This window comes from Bos indicus, chromosome 15 (assembly GCF_029378745.1).
Source record: "Bos indicus isolate NIAB-ARS_2022 breed Sahiwal x Tharparkar chromosome 15, NIAB-ARS_B.indTharparkar_mat_pri_1.0, whole genome shotgun sequence".
In the NCBI taxonomy this organism is placed as follows: domain Eukaryota; kingdom Metazoa; phylum Chordata; class Mammalia; order Artiodactyla; family Bovidae; genus Bos; species Bos indicus.
The window spans coordinates 79,234,413-79,248,036 of NC_091774.1; the positions used below are offsets into that span (position 1 = coordinate 79,234,413).

General features: G+C 37.0%; 1 protein-coding gene and 1 pseudogene across 1 annotated transcript; both read right to left on the reverse strand.

Annotated features, from left to right (window-relative positions):
• Positions 1-1,322: 1,322 nt before the first annotated feature.
• LOC139187192 (olfactory receptor 10AG1-like) lies at positions 1,323-2,225 on the reverse strand (annotated as a pseudogene).
• A 10,394-nt stretch (positions 2,226-12,619) lies between these two features.
• On the reverse strand, positions 12,620-13,576 carry LOC109570851 (olfactory receptor 5F1-like). The gene has a single exon (XM_070803264.1). The coding sequence runs from the start codon at positions 13,574-13,576 to the stop codon at positions 12,620-12,622; it is 957 nt and encodes a 318-aa protein (XP_070659365.1).
• Positions 13,577-13,624: the final 48 nt, after the last annotated feature.

Genomic DNA, 13,624 nt, shown 5'->3' on the forward strand with positions numbered 1-13,624 from the left:
AAAATAAACAAATGGGACCTAATTAAACTTAAAAGCTTCTACACATCAAAGGAAACTATTAGCAAGGTGAAAAGACAGACTTCAGAATGGGTGTGATCCAAAAGTCTACAAGCAATAAATGGTGGAGAGGATGTGGAGAAAAGGGAACCCCCTTACACTGTTGGTGGGAATGCAAACTAGTACAGCCACTATTGGAGAACAGTGTGGAGATTCCTTAAAAAACTGGAAATAGAACTGCCTTATGATCCAGCAATCCCACTGCTGGGCATACACACTGAGGAAACCAGAAGGGAAAGAGACACGTGTACCCCAATGTTCATCGCAGCACTGTTTATAATTGCCAGGACATGGAAGCAACCTAGATGTCCGTCAGCAGATGAATGGATAAGAAAGCTATGGTACATATACACAATGGAGTATTACTCAGCCATTAAAAAGAATACATTTGAATCAGTTCTAATGAGGTGGATGAAACTGGAGCCTATTATACAGAGTGAAGTAAGCCAGAAAGAAAAACACCAATACAGTATACTAATGTATATATATGGAATTTAGAAAGATGGTAACAATAACCCTGTGCACGAGACAGCAAAAGAGACACTGATGTATAGAACAGTCTTATGGACTCTGTTGCAGAGGGAGAGGGTGGGAAGATTTGGGAAAATTGCATTGAAACATGTATAATATCATGTATGAAACGAGTTGCCAGTCCAGGTTTGATGCATGATACTGGATGCTTGGGGCTAGAGCACTGGGACGACCCAGAGGGATGGTATGGGGAGGGAGGAGGGAGGAGGGTTCAGGATGGGAAACACATGTATACCTGTGGCAGATTCATTTTGATATTTGGCAAAACTAATACAATTTGTAAAGTTTAAAAATAAAATAAAAAAATAAATAAAAAACAGGTATAATCCCCTTAAAAAAAAAATACCAGGCCTGCTATATCATGCTTTTAGTTTTTTAATCTAATAAAGCTAATTTGATGCCTATTAGTTTTCAGGCTATACGCTGGGATTAGAAAAAGAAAGCTGAATAATTTCATTGGAAAGAGAAACATAGGCAATATTCTGCAAAATTAAAAAGCAACAACAGTAACAAGACCCATTAATAAATGCTATGTGTTATATCAGAGTTATCAATATCCTTAATAGAGTTTGGGATTAATTTTCTGTTTAAAATAACATCATAGTTTATGTAATATAAACATTATAAATCATTTATCTAAAATATTAAGTGACAGCTAATGATAAAGTAACAGAAATTATTGAGTGGAGACTGTAATGAATAAGAAACAAATTTTATGAATTAATATTTTTAAATCACAGTACAATCAATTTCAGTAAGAATTCTCTCAAAGCCACCATAACATCCTTATTTCTCACACAGTATATCACTGGGTTAAATGTTGGTGTGACAATGGTGTAAAAAAGAGAGAGAAATTTGTCCATTCCTATAGAATGACTGGACTTTGGTCTTAAATATGTAATGAGTCCTGATCCAAAGAATAAAGCCACAACCATGAGATAGGAAGAACGAGTGGAGAGGCCTTGGCTCGCCCAGTGGCTGAAGGCAGCTTCAAGACGGTCTCAATTATTCTCACGTAAGATCCAAGAATTAACATAAATGGAATAGTGACAACTAGAATAGCAATTACATAAAACAATATCTCAATCATAAAAGTGTCCCCAAGGGCAAGCTTAAGCACTGGATGTACATCACAGAAGTGATTAGACTGGTTAGAGCCACAGAAGGGTAGAGAAAAGATCTGGTAGGTTAACACTATGCACTGGAACTCCACTAACCCAACAGCCTGTGGCCAGTTGGACACACAGCCTACTGTTCATGAGGAGAGGGTAGAGCAGTGGGTTGCAAATGACGACATAGCTGTCATAAGCCATTGAAGTCAGAAGAAGGCACTCAGTGGCTCCAAACACCAGAAAGAAATACATTTGAGCAGCACAGGCTAGAAAGGCTATATTTCTAGTTTGTCTACTAAGATCTGTTAATAACCTGGGGACAATGACTGATACATAACATATTTCCAAGGAAGAAAAATTCCCTAGGAAAAAATATATGCACGTCTGGAAGGAAGGATCCATCTTGTTTATTATGATAATGAGACTATTTCCCATCAGAATAATCATATACATGATCAAAAACACCCCAAAAAGAAATCCTTGTAGGTCAGGAATATCAGAAAAGCCAAGCAAGATGAATTCCATCAATGTAGTCTGGTTCCACTCTGGTGGATTTTACCCTCTGAATTCCATCTGTGAATAAAATGCTTAAAGTCACTCAGATGCACAGTGTCCAGCAGAAAAACTGGACAAAATAATTTGATGATTTCAAATTAATTCACATGATAGCTACCCCCCCCCTTTTTTTTATATTTTTGTTAATAAATCAAATGCAGCATCCTAAAATACCACAATGTAAAGTAGAAAATAATCTTAGACTCTTTCTTTTGACTCACAATAAAGATTATGGGTTTATGAGTAACAGTAAAATAGACAATAACAAAAGCAAAAAAAAACATGTTGTGTAGCCTATTTTCAGGATAAGAATTGCTGTAGGAAATGGGGGCATTTTCTTCTGAAAAATGCTTCTCTTTCCTGATCAGTTTGGTTTCTATTAGCTTTTTATTTGTATTTTTCTGCCTTGAGCGTCTTAATTTTCAATTTTTATATGTGTTTTTTTTCATGTTTTCTTTGGTGTTTCTCTTGTGAGCTGCATCTCAGGTACTCAAAGGACAGTGTGATCACTAAGACTCCACTGCCAGGCCCAGTTCAGTACCACCCTCTCCCACCACCACCATGCTCCAGACCACTCTGTAAGAAAGAGACTCAAACTTTCATTAGAAAAATAAGAAATATGTTCTTGCCATCAACATGCAAATTCCATGTGATATACCACAGAAGTCTATAGTATAAATAAAACATCATAGCAAGTCATACGTTCACTTGAAGTTTAGAATATGAAATAAATAAGAATTTTTTTTATATTTTATTTTTTTTAATTAATTTTATTTTATTTTTAAACTAATGAGGTTGAAGACATGTTACATCAAATTCTTATTTAATTTATTTTGGCAAAAATAAATAAAAATTTGATGTAACATGTCTTCAACCTCATTATGGCTGGTCCCCAGCAAACTTAGCAACTCTACTTATATTTTACATGTTGGGCCTTGAAAGGTAATTAGATAATTTTGAGGTCTTTCGGTTCAGTTCAGTTCAGTTCGTCACTCAGTCGTGTCCAACTCTTTGTGATCCCATGAACTGCAGCACGCCAGGCCTCCCTGTCCATCACCAACTCCCGGAGTTCACTCAGACTCACATCCATCGAGTCAGTAATGCCATCCAGCCATCTCATCCTCTGTTGTCCCCTTCTCCTCCTGCCCCCAATCCCTCCCAGCATCAGAGTCTTTTCCAATGAGTCAACTCTTCGCATGAGGTGGCCAAAATACTGGAGTTTCAGCTTTAGCATCATTCCTTCCAAAGAAATCCCAGGGCTGATCTCCTTCAGAATGGACTGGTTGGATCTCCTTGATCCAACTTGAGAGACTCTCTCAAAGGATCCAAAGGACGCTCAAGACTCTCAAGAGTCTTCTCCAACACCACAGTTCAAAAGCATCAATTCTTTGGCACTCAGCCTTCTTCACAGTCCAACTCTCACATCCATACATGACCACAGGAAAAACCATAACCTTGACTAGATGAACCTTTGTTGGCAAAGTAATGTCTCTGCTTTTGAATATGCTATCTAGGTTGGTCATAACTTTCCTTCCAAGGAGTAAGCGTCTTTTAATTTCATGGCTGCAGTCACCATCTGCAGTGATTTTGGAGCCCAGAAAAATAAAGTCTGACACTGTTTCCACTGTTTCCCCATCTATTTCCCATGAAGTGATGGGACCAGATGCCATGATCTTCGTTTTCTCCATGTTGAGCTTTAAGCCAACTTTTTCACTCTCCACTTTCACTTTCATTAAGAGGCTTTTTAGTTTCTCTTCACTTTGTGCCATAAAGGTGGTGTCATCTGCATATCTGAGGTTATTGATATTTCTCCTGGCAATCTTAATTCCAGCTTGTGTTTCTTCCAGTCCAGTGTTTCTCATGAGGTCTTTAGCAGCAATTAAATAAGAAAAAGGGAAAAAATGGGTATAAAAATTTGATCATAGCAGTCACAGACCTGACAACAGACAAATGCAAAGTCAGCTTTTGCATATTTTTCTACCTCCAGATATATATTTATGAATATGCATGGATAATTATGAAAATACATAGATATTGTGAATATGTAAAACATATTATAGACATGTGAAAGTCATGTAATATCGATTTAAAATATCTCTGTCTGAATAATTATCAGAAAGCAAGTGCCAAATGCCGTATCTCACTCACTGTCTTAAAAATGAGAGTTTGATTTCTTGTGTTTATAGCCTGCATATTTCAAGTTCAGGAGATTTATCTCATTAATGAATTTGACTGAAAGGAACTTTTTTTTTTTCATTCTTTATTTTAAAGAATACACTACTATAAAATAAGCTGGTTAAAATACTTGCTCCTTACTTTTTCTTTTTTTATATTGTGAAGAAGTCACTATGCCTTTCTCTTTTATAATTTATATTGCCCTATGTAATATACATGTCTGGTTTTATTCAAGTAACTAATTCAATCCTTACTATTTTCCCTTGAAGCTCATACCTTAAATCTATCAGTGAACTTAAATAGAAATTGTCTGTTTTTATTGTGGATACATCTCTTCATGACAAACTACATTTTTAACCTCAATAAACTGTTTATTGAGACAACTTAAGAAATAATCACAGCCTCCTCTGGGTCAATTAGTGCTGCACCAGTTTCTCTCTCTATGACATATGGTCTGGGGAGCACTAGCTACCTCCCTATGCCCCTTTATGTGTCTCCAAGTGCTCTACATCTTTGGAGAGTAGGATTATTGTCCTAGGAAAGCCTGTTTAAAATATTCACAGTCTTAAACTTGGGCAGTATCTATTTATGCAATCAGTGCATAAAAATTTTAAATTCATTAAAATACCATTCCTTAACCCCACAGAATGGAATTTGGAAATTGTCTAGAATTCACCCTTCATGTAGTTTGTTTATGAGTTAAGGTCACCATATATATATATATATATATATATATATATATATATATATATATATATATAATTTATAATTAGTTGAAAGTTACATACATAAGAGAGATTGTAGTGTTAATTTTTTGCAATATAAGGCTAAACTATGTAAAATAATTCACACATTCAGCCTTTATTTATTGAAGCATTCAGTAAAACCTAACCTTAAGGTCAGATTAACCGCAACTCAATGATGGACCACAGCCTTGTCTAACTCAATGAAACTATGAGCAATACTTTGTATGGCCACTCAAGTTGCACGGGTCATGGTGGAGAGTTCTGACAAAATGTGGTCCACTGGAGAAGGGAATGGCAAACAACTTTGGTATTCTTGTCTGGAGAACCCAATGAACAGTAGGAAAAGGCAAAAAAGAGAGGACACTGAAAGATGAACTCCCCAGGATGGTAGGTGCTCAATATGCTACCAGAGATCAGTGAAGAAATGACTTCAGAAGAATGAAGAGATGGAGCCAAAGCAAATACAACACCCAGCTGTGGATGTGACTGGTGATGGAAGCAAGGTTCAATGCTATAAAGAGCCATATGGCATAGGAACCAGTAATGTTAAGTGTGTGAATCAAGGCAAATTGGAGGTGGTCAAACAGGAGATGATAACAGTGAATGATGACATTTTATGAATCAGCAAAATAAAATGGACTTGAATGGGTGAATTTAACTCAGATGACCATTATATCTACTACACTGGGCAAGAATCCCTTAGAAGATGGAGTAGCCATCACAGTCAACAAAAAAGTCCAAAAAATGCAGTATTTGGATGCAGTCTCAAAAACGACAGAATGATCTTTGTTGGTTTCCAAGCAAACCATTCAATATCACAGTAATCCAAGTCTGTGGCCTGAGCAGTAATTCTGAAGAAGCTGAATGGTTCTATGAAGACCTACAAGATCTTCTAGAACTAATACTGAAAAAAGATATCCTTTTCATTATAGGGGACAGGAATGTAAAAGTAGGAAGTCAAGAAACACCTGGAGTAACAGATTTGGCCTTGGAGTACAGAATGAAGCAGGAAAAAAGCTAATAGAGTTTTGCCAAGAGAACACACTGTTCATAGAAAACACCCTCTTCCAACAACACAAAAGAAGACTCTACACATGGACATCACCAGATGGTCAACACCAAAATCAGATTGATTATATTCTTTGCAGCCAAAGATGGAGAAGCTCTATACAGTCAGCAAAAACAAGTTCCGGAGCTTGTGTAGCTGTGGCTCAGATCATGAACTTATTGGCAAATTCAGACTTAAATTGAAGAAAGTGGGGAAAACTACTACACAATTCAGGAATGATCTAAATCAAATCCCTTATGATTATACAGTGGAAGTGAGAAATAGATTTAGGGGCTAGATCTGATAGAGTGTCTGATGAGCGATGGATGGAGGTTCATGATATTGTACATGAGACAGGGAGAAAGACCATCCCCAAGAAAAAGAAATGCAAAAAAGCAAAATGGCTGTCTGAGAAGGCCTTACAAATAGCTGTGAAAAGAAGATAAGTGAAAAGCAAAGGAGAAAAGGAAAGATATACCCATCTGAATGCAGAGTTCCAAAGAATAGCAAGGAGAGATAAGAAAGCCTTCCTCAGTGATTAATGCAAAGAAGTAAAGGAAAACAATAGAATAGGAAAGACTAGAGATCTCTTGAAGAAAATTAGAGATACCAAGGGAACATTTCATGCAGAGATGGGCTCAATAAAGGACAGAAATGGTATGGAATACCTAACAGAAGGAGAAGATATTAAGAAGAACTGGCAAGAATACACAGAAGAACTATGCAAAAAAGATCTCCACAACCCAGATAATCACGATGGTGTGATCACTCACCTAGAGCCAGACATCCTGGAATGTGAAGTCAAGTGGGCCTTAGGAAGTATCACTATGAACAAAGCTAGTGAAGGTGATGAAATTCCAGTTGAGCTATTTGAAATCCTAGGAGATCCTGCTGTGAAAGTTCTGCACTCAATATGTCAGCAAATGTGGAAAACTCAGGAGTGACCACAGGACTGGAAAAGGTCAGTTTTCATTCCAATCCCAAAGAAAGGCAATGCCAAAGAATGCTCAAACTACCGCACAATTGCACTAATCTCACATGCTAGTAAAGTAATGATCAAAATTCTCCAAGCCAGGCTTCAACAATACGTGAACCATGAACTTCCTGATGTTCAAGCTGGTTTTAGAAAAGGCAGAGGAACCAGAGATCAAATTGCCACCATTGGCTGGATCATCAAAAAAGCAAGAGAGTTCCAGGAAAACATCTATTTCTGCTTTACTGAGTATGCCAAAGCCTTTGGCTGTGTGGATCACAATAAGCTGTGGAAAATTCTGAAAGAGATGGGAATACCAGACCACCTGACCTGCCTCTTGAGAAACCTATATACAGGTCAGGGAGCAGCAGTTAGAAATGGACATGGAACAACAGACTGGTTCCAAATAGGAAAAGGAGTTCGTCAAGGCTGTATATTGTCACCCTGATTATTTAAATTATATGCAGAGTACATCATGAGAAACTCTGGGCTGGAGGAAGCACAGGCTTGAATCAAGATTTCTGGGAGAAATATGAATAACCTCAGATATGCAGATGACACCACCCTTATGGCAGAAAGTGAAGAAGAACTAAAAAGCCTCTTGATGAAAGTGAAAGTGGAGAGTGAAAAAGTTGGCTTAAAGCTCAACATTCAGAAAACAAAGATAATGGCATCTGGTCCCATCACTTCATGGCAAATAGATGGGAAACAGTGGCTGACTTTGTTTTTCTGCGCTCCAAAATCACTGCAGATGGTGATTGCAGACATGAAATTAAAAGACGCTTACTCCTTGGAAGGAAAATTATGACAAACCTAGACAGCATATTGAAAAACAGAGACATTACTTTGCCAACAAAGGTCCATCTAGTCAGGCTATTGTTTTTCCAGTAGTCATGTATAGATGTGACAGTTGGACTATAAACAAAGCTGAGCACAGAAGAATTGATGCTTTTGAACTATGGTGTTGGAGAAGACTCTTGAGAGTCACTTGGACTGCAAGGAGATCCAACCAGTCCATCCTGAAGAAATCAGTCCTGGGTGTTCTTTGGATAGACTGATGTTGAAGCTGAAGCTCTAGTATTTTGTCCACCTGATGCGAAGAGCTGACTCATTTGAAAAGACCCTAATGCTGGGAAAGCTTAAAGGCAGGTGTCAAAGAAGATGTCAGAGGATGCGATGGTTGAATGGCATCACCAACACAATGTACATGAGTTTGGGTGGTCTCTGTAAATTGGTGATGGACAGGGAGGCCTGGCGTGCTGCGGTTCATGGGGTCGCAAAGAGTTGGACACGACTGAGCGACTGAACTGAACTGAATCACATATAATGTGTACTCTTCCATTGTTAGTAGTCAGGAAAATGTCTGAGAGATGTTATGATAGAAGAACACAATACACTTTAGTGCACATAGGAGTGGAAGCAGTGACACCACTTAAGATGTGGTTGCAGTAATCTATGCGGGAAATTAGGATTAATGTGGTATGTATATTGTGAGAAATGGCCACAATATTTACATACAGTTTCTCTCCAAACATGTTCCTCTGTTTTCATTCTCAATTTTATCATACATAAAATCAAACACAAGGGAAAATATGATGGGTTTGTAATTCTTCATCTATTTTACCTACATTTGTCAGTCACCAAATTATGCTTACTTTTTCTTCTAAATATTCATTAATTTCACTCATTTCTTTCTATTTTTCTGGGAACTTTTAAAATTTATATCTTTGGAGAAATGTCTGTTTAGTTCTTTCGCCCATTTTTTGATTGGGTCACTTATTTTTCTGGAATTGAGTTGCAGGACTTGCTTGTATATTTTTGAGATATACAAGCTTTGTCATTTGCTTCATTTGCTATTATTTTCTCCCATTCTGAAGGATGTCTCTTCACCTTGCTTATAGTTTCCTTTGTTGTGCAGAAGCTTTTAATTTTAATTAGGTCCCATTTGTTTATTTTTGCTTTTATTTCCAATATTCTGGGAGATGGGTCATAGATGATCCTGCTGTGACCAAAGAAGACATACAGATGGCTAACAGACACATGTAAAGATGTTCAACATCACTCATTATCAGAGAAATGAAAATCAAAACCACTATGAGGTACCATTTCACTCCAGTCAGAATGGCTGCGATCCAAAAGTCTACAAGTAATAAATGCTGGAGAGGGTATGGAGAAAAGGGGACCCTCTTACACTGTTGGTGGGGATGCAAACTAGTAGAGCCACTATGGAGAACAGTGTGGAGATTCCTTAAAAAACTGGAAATAGAACTGCCTTATGATCCAGCAATCCCACTGCTGGGCATACACACCAAGGAAACCAGAATTGAAGGAGACACATGTACCCCATTGTTCATCGCAGCACTGTTTATAATAGCCAGGACTTGGAAGCAACCTAGATGTCCATCAGCAGATGAATGGATAAAAAAGCTGTGGTACATATACACAATGGAGTATTACTCAGCCATTAAAAAGAATATATTTGAATCCATTCTAATGAGGTGGATGAAACTGGAGCCTATTATACAGAGTGAAGTAAGCCAGAAGGAAAAACACCAATACAGTATACTAACACATATATATGGAATTTAGAAAGATGGTAACGATAACCCTGTATGTGAGGCAGCAAAAGAGACACAGATGCATAGAATAGTGTACATTAATCTCTACAGATTGAATATTCTCACATCAATTCAATTAATTCATATTAGAATATTTTCTGTACACCTACCCATTTACAAATTACCTTTTGGACATCATATGTTTTCATCTTTGTCCATTGAAATGTGATTACTAATTAATACACTATATTTAATTTAATTTGAGCAGTATGAAGTGAAATAAGATTATTTCTTCACTTAATATCAGTACTAACCTTTACCTAATTATTGCTTACAAAATGTATAATTTCCAGTTTTCAGTAGACACATAAAAATTTTGTTGGGAAATTTCTGTTTAACAAACTAAACTAAAAAATCATCATTATATATTAATATCAAACACTTTCTGCATATTCTTCGCCTAAATTCAGGGCTCTGTTTCTTAGTAACATCCCCCTTTTTGGTTATTTATTGGGATCCATATGATTATTGAATATGGATTATATCATTCCTTTCAACTTGTTTACTTACTTTTTTCCCAACTTTTCCAAACTGTGACATTCCCAGGTATTATGAGCTTGATTTATCTGACCTAAACACTAATTAATATGGAGCAAAACAAAGCCAAAAGCATAGGTTTCAAACTTCACTACTTTCAGTGAATAAATTGTTCATAAAGATTTGAATAAGGCAAAACATGGATTGGTAACTATATATTTGGAAAAGGTGGTAACATTAAACATTCAAATGAGATAAAATACTTGGAAAATTAGATAAACAGGAAGTAGCGTAGTGTATAGCAAACAGGCTTAAAGGCAGTGGTGCTGGTTTAGTCTCTAAGTCGTGTCTGACTCTTGTGACCCCATGGACTGTAGCCCCCCAGGCTCCTCTGTCGCTGGGGCTCTCCAGGCAAGAATACTGTAGTGGGTTGCTGTTTCCTTCTCCAGGGTATCTGCCAGACCGAGGGACTGAACCCAGAACTCCTGCATTGCAGGCAGATTCTTTACCAACTGAGCTATGAGGGAAGCCTAACCCAGAGGGATGGTACAGAGAGGGAGGAGGGAGGAGGGTTCAGGATGGGGAACACGTGTATACCTGTGGTGGATTCATGTTGATATATGACAAAACCAATACAATATTGTAAAGTTAAAGAATAAAATAAAATATAAAAAAGAAAGAACATACAATAATTTTAAAAACACGTTTTACAAAAAACGCAGGTTAAAAATTAGTCTAATGTATATAAGGAGCACACATTCAATAATTTAAAAAAATCTCCCAAAGTTTTAAATACTTGCAAGCTTGATTAAATGAGATTAATTAAATGCAGAAGGCTGAATGAGAGAACAGTGAATATGGTTCTGAATGCAATATGTCAAAACACCCAAATAGCAGAATAACTGTATTTCATTCTGAACACAATGTTTCTATTCCTAAGTTTTACTAGAAAGTAAAGCATTTAGTGGAAGGAGTAGAATATTAGTATTTGTTAATGAAGTATCTTGATCCCAGAAGTACCTATGATAGAGAAAGTAGAAAGAGACCAACCAAAGAGCAGCTGGCTGGTGCAGTGGAATGCAGGTGAGTCACTTAGTGAAGGAGTGAATCTTCGCTGAGATCAGCCTGTTGCAGGGCTTCCAGGAAGAGAAAAAATATGGACCGAGAGTACAGCCCAGGGTGAACAGACAAGACAAATGATTGTATGAATATTCTTCAGACCACAGAGGGCGGTGGACACTTGACCTCAATGACCTTTAGCAACAGACCATGATCTGTTCTGCCACATCCCAGATGACTTGAGCATCACAGCTTCTATCAGGCTCAACTTTTGCAGAAAGAGCAAAGGAAGGCCATGGAGAATTTCCCTTCAAAAATTATATCTGAGTCGATCTTTTTAGCAAACCCTGAACCCCACTAACTTTATCCAGAGTTCTAATAAGCCAATTCCCATTCCACCTTAATATTAATGTTTAGCTTTAATATTATGATTAATTTTGATTACTTATTGTTAATTGATAGATTTCCATAATATGTATGTTACATCCATTCAATATCAACATCTATCAGGTAGAGCTAATTAAATTCTGGAGTAGCTGAATGTGTGTGAGGTGGCTTTGATTGTATAAATTATGTGGAAGACAGAAAGTGAGAAAAGAATAGGAAATTTTTGAGAAGGAAAGAAGGCAATAGAAGAAAAACTACTGTAAGTGGTGCACTCTAATCAGAGAACAGTTTTCTAAGTTACATTCTTTTATACAAATTCATAATTTCTTTTTTTAATGAATATGTTTGTAGGAATAGCAGAAATAAAAGTCAATGTTTTTACTGCTACTATTAAAATGATATTCCTGAATTTTGATTTAAGCATATCCCCAGGAAATTATTCCATGAAATAAAATGGGAATCTCTTCAAAACTAAAAATATGGCATATGTGCTATATAACAATCTATTACAAAATATAAATGGTGAAAAAGGAGGCATTGGAAAAAATAAACTGAACATTCTAAGTTCTTTACTTGGCTAGTTTCATGTGATACTGTTATATTTGTCTTTAAATATGTAATAACTTCATTTCCCTAACTAAGATTACTTTATGAATAAGCACAAATTTTGATAATACAATGGAAATATAAAATAATGAGGTGAAAATTTTGTAATTTTATAACAGTCTGATACACATTTTATATCAGTTAGTTTATACCTAATTGGATACAAGTACTTGAGTAATAATAAAACACGATTAATTAGAAAATATTCTAATGAAAAATAGTAAGCTTGATCCACACTTTAAAACTTCAAAACATGCTCTGTTTAGTCAAGAAAATTAAGGCAACAATCCTAGAAATAAAGGGACCATTTTCCTAGTAATCGCATTCCATAAAGCCCTCTTTACTTCCTTATTCCTGAGGCTGTAGATCAGAGGATTCAACATGGGGATCACCACTGTGTAGAACACAGAAGCCACTTTGTCCTGATTCAAAGAGTAGCTGGAAGTAGGTCTCAGGTAAGTGTAGATGGAGGTGGAATAGAACAGGATGATGGCTGTCAGGTGAGACACACATGTGGAGAATGCTTTGCGCCTCCCCTCCCTTGAATGCATATGGAAGATGGAGAAGAGAATGTAGCAGTAGGAGGTGAGAATCACCAGCAGAGCCCCAACCATATTCACACCAGCGAATGTGGAGAAGATGCTTTCATACAGGTGTGTGTCAGAACATGAGAGCTTAAAAATTGGAGGACTGTCACAGAAGAAGTGATGGATGACGTTGGAACTGCAGAATGACAAGCTGCTCACATAACCTGTGTGAACCACAGAATTCAACAGTCCTGCTGTAAAAGCCCCTGCTGCCATTTTTAGGCAGACCGTCCTGGACATGATCAAGGAGTAAAGGAGAGGGTTGCATATGGCCACATAGCGGTCATGGGCCATTAACCCAAAAAGGATGCATTCAATTGTAGCAAAGGCTATAAAGAAGTACATCTGCAGAAAGCAGCCAGCAAAGGAGATGGTTTTCTTCTCTGATAATAGATCTACCAGCATCTTTGGGGTGATGGTGGATGAATAACAAACATCCACAAAGGACAGGTTAGCCAGGAAGAAATACATGGGTGTGTGAAGTCGGGAATCCATTCTGATTAAGAGGATCATCCCAACATTCCCCACAACTGTAAGCATATAAATCATAGAAAAAAGGCAAAAGAGGATAACCTGTAGCTCCAGTGTGTCTGCTAATCCCAACAGAATGAACTCTGTCAATGAAGTATAATTTTTTCTGGCCATTTATTACAGATATATTATGTGTCAACTTGCATTAGATGGAAACATTTC

What these genes read in the sequence shown, in the direction of transcription:
- LOC109570851 (XM_070803264.1), bottom strand. Translation starts at nt 13,576, where the DNA reads ATGGCCAGAAAAAATTATACTTCATTGACAGAGTTCATTCTGTTGGGA.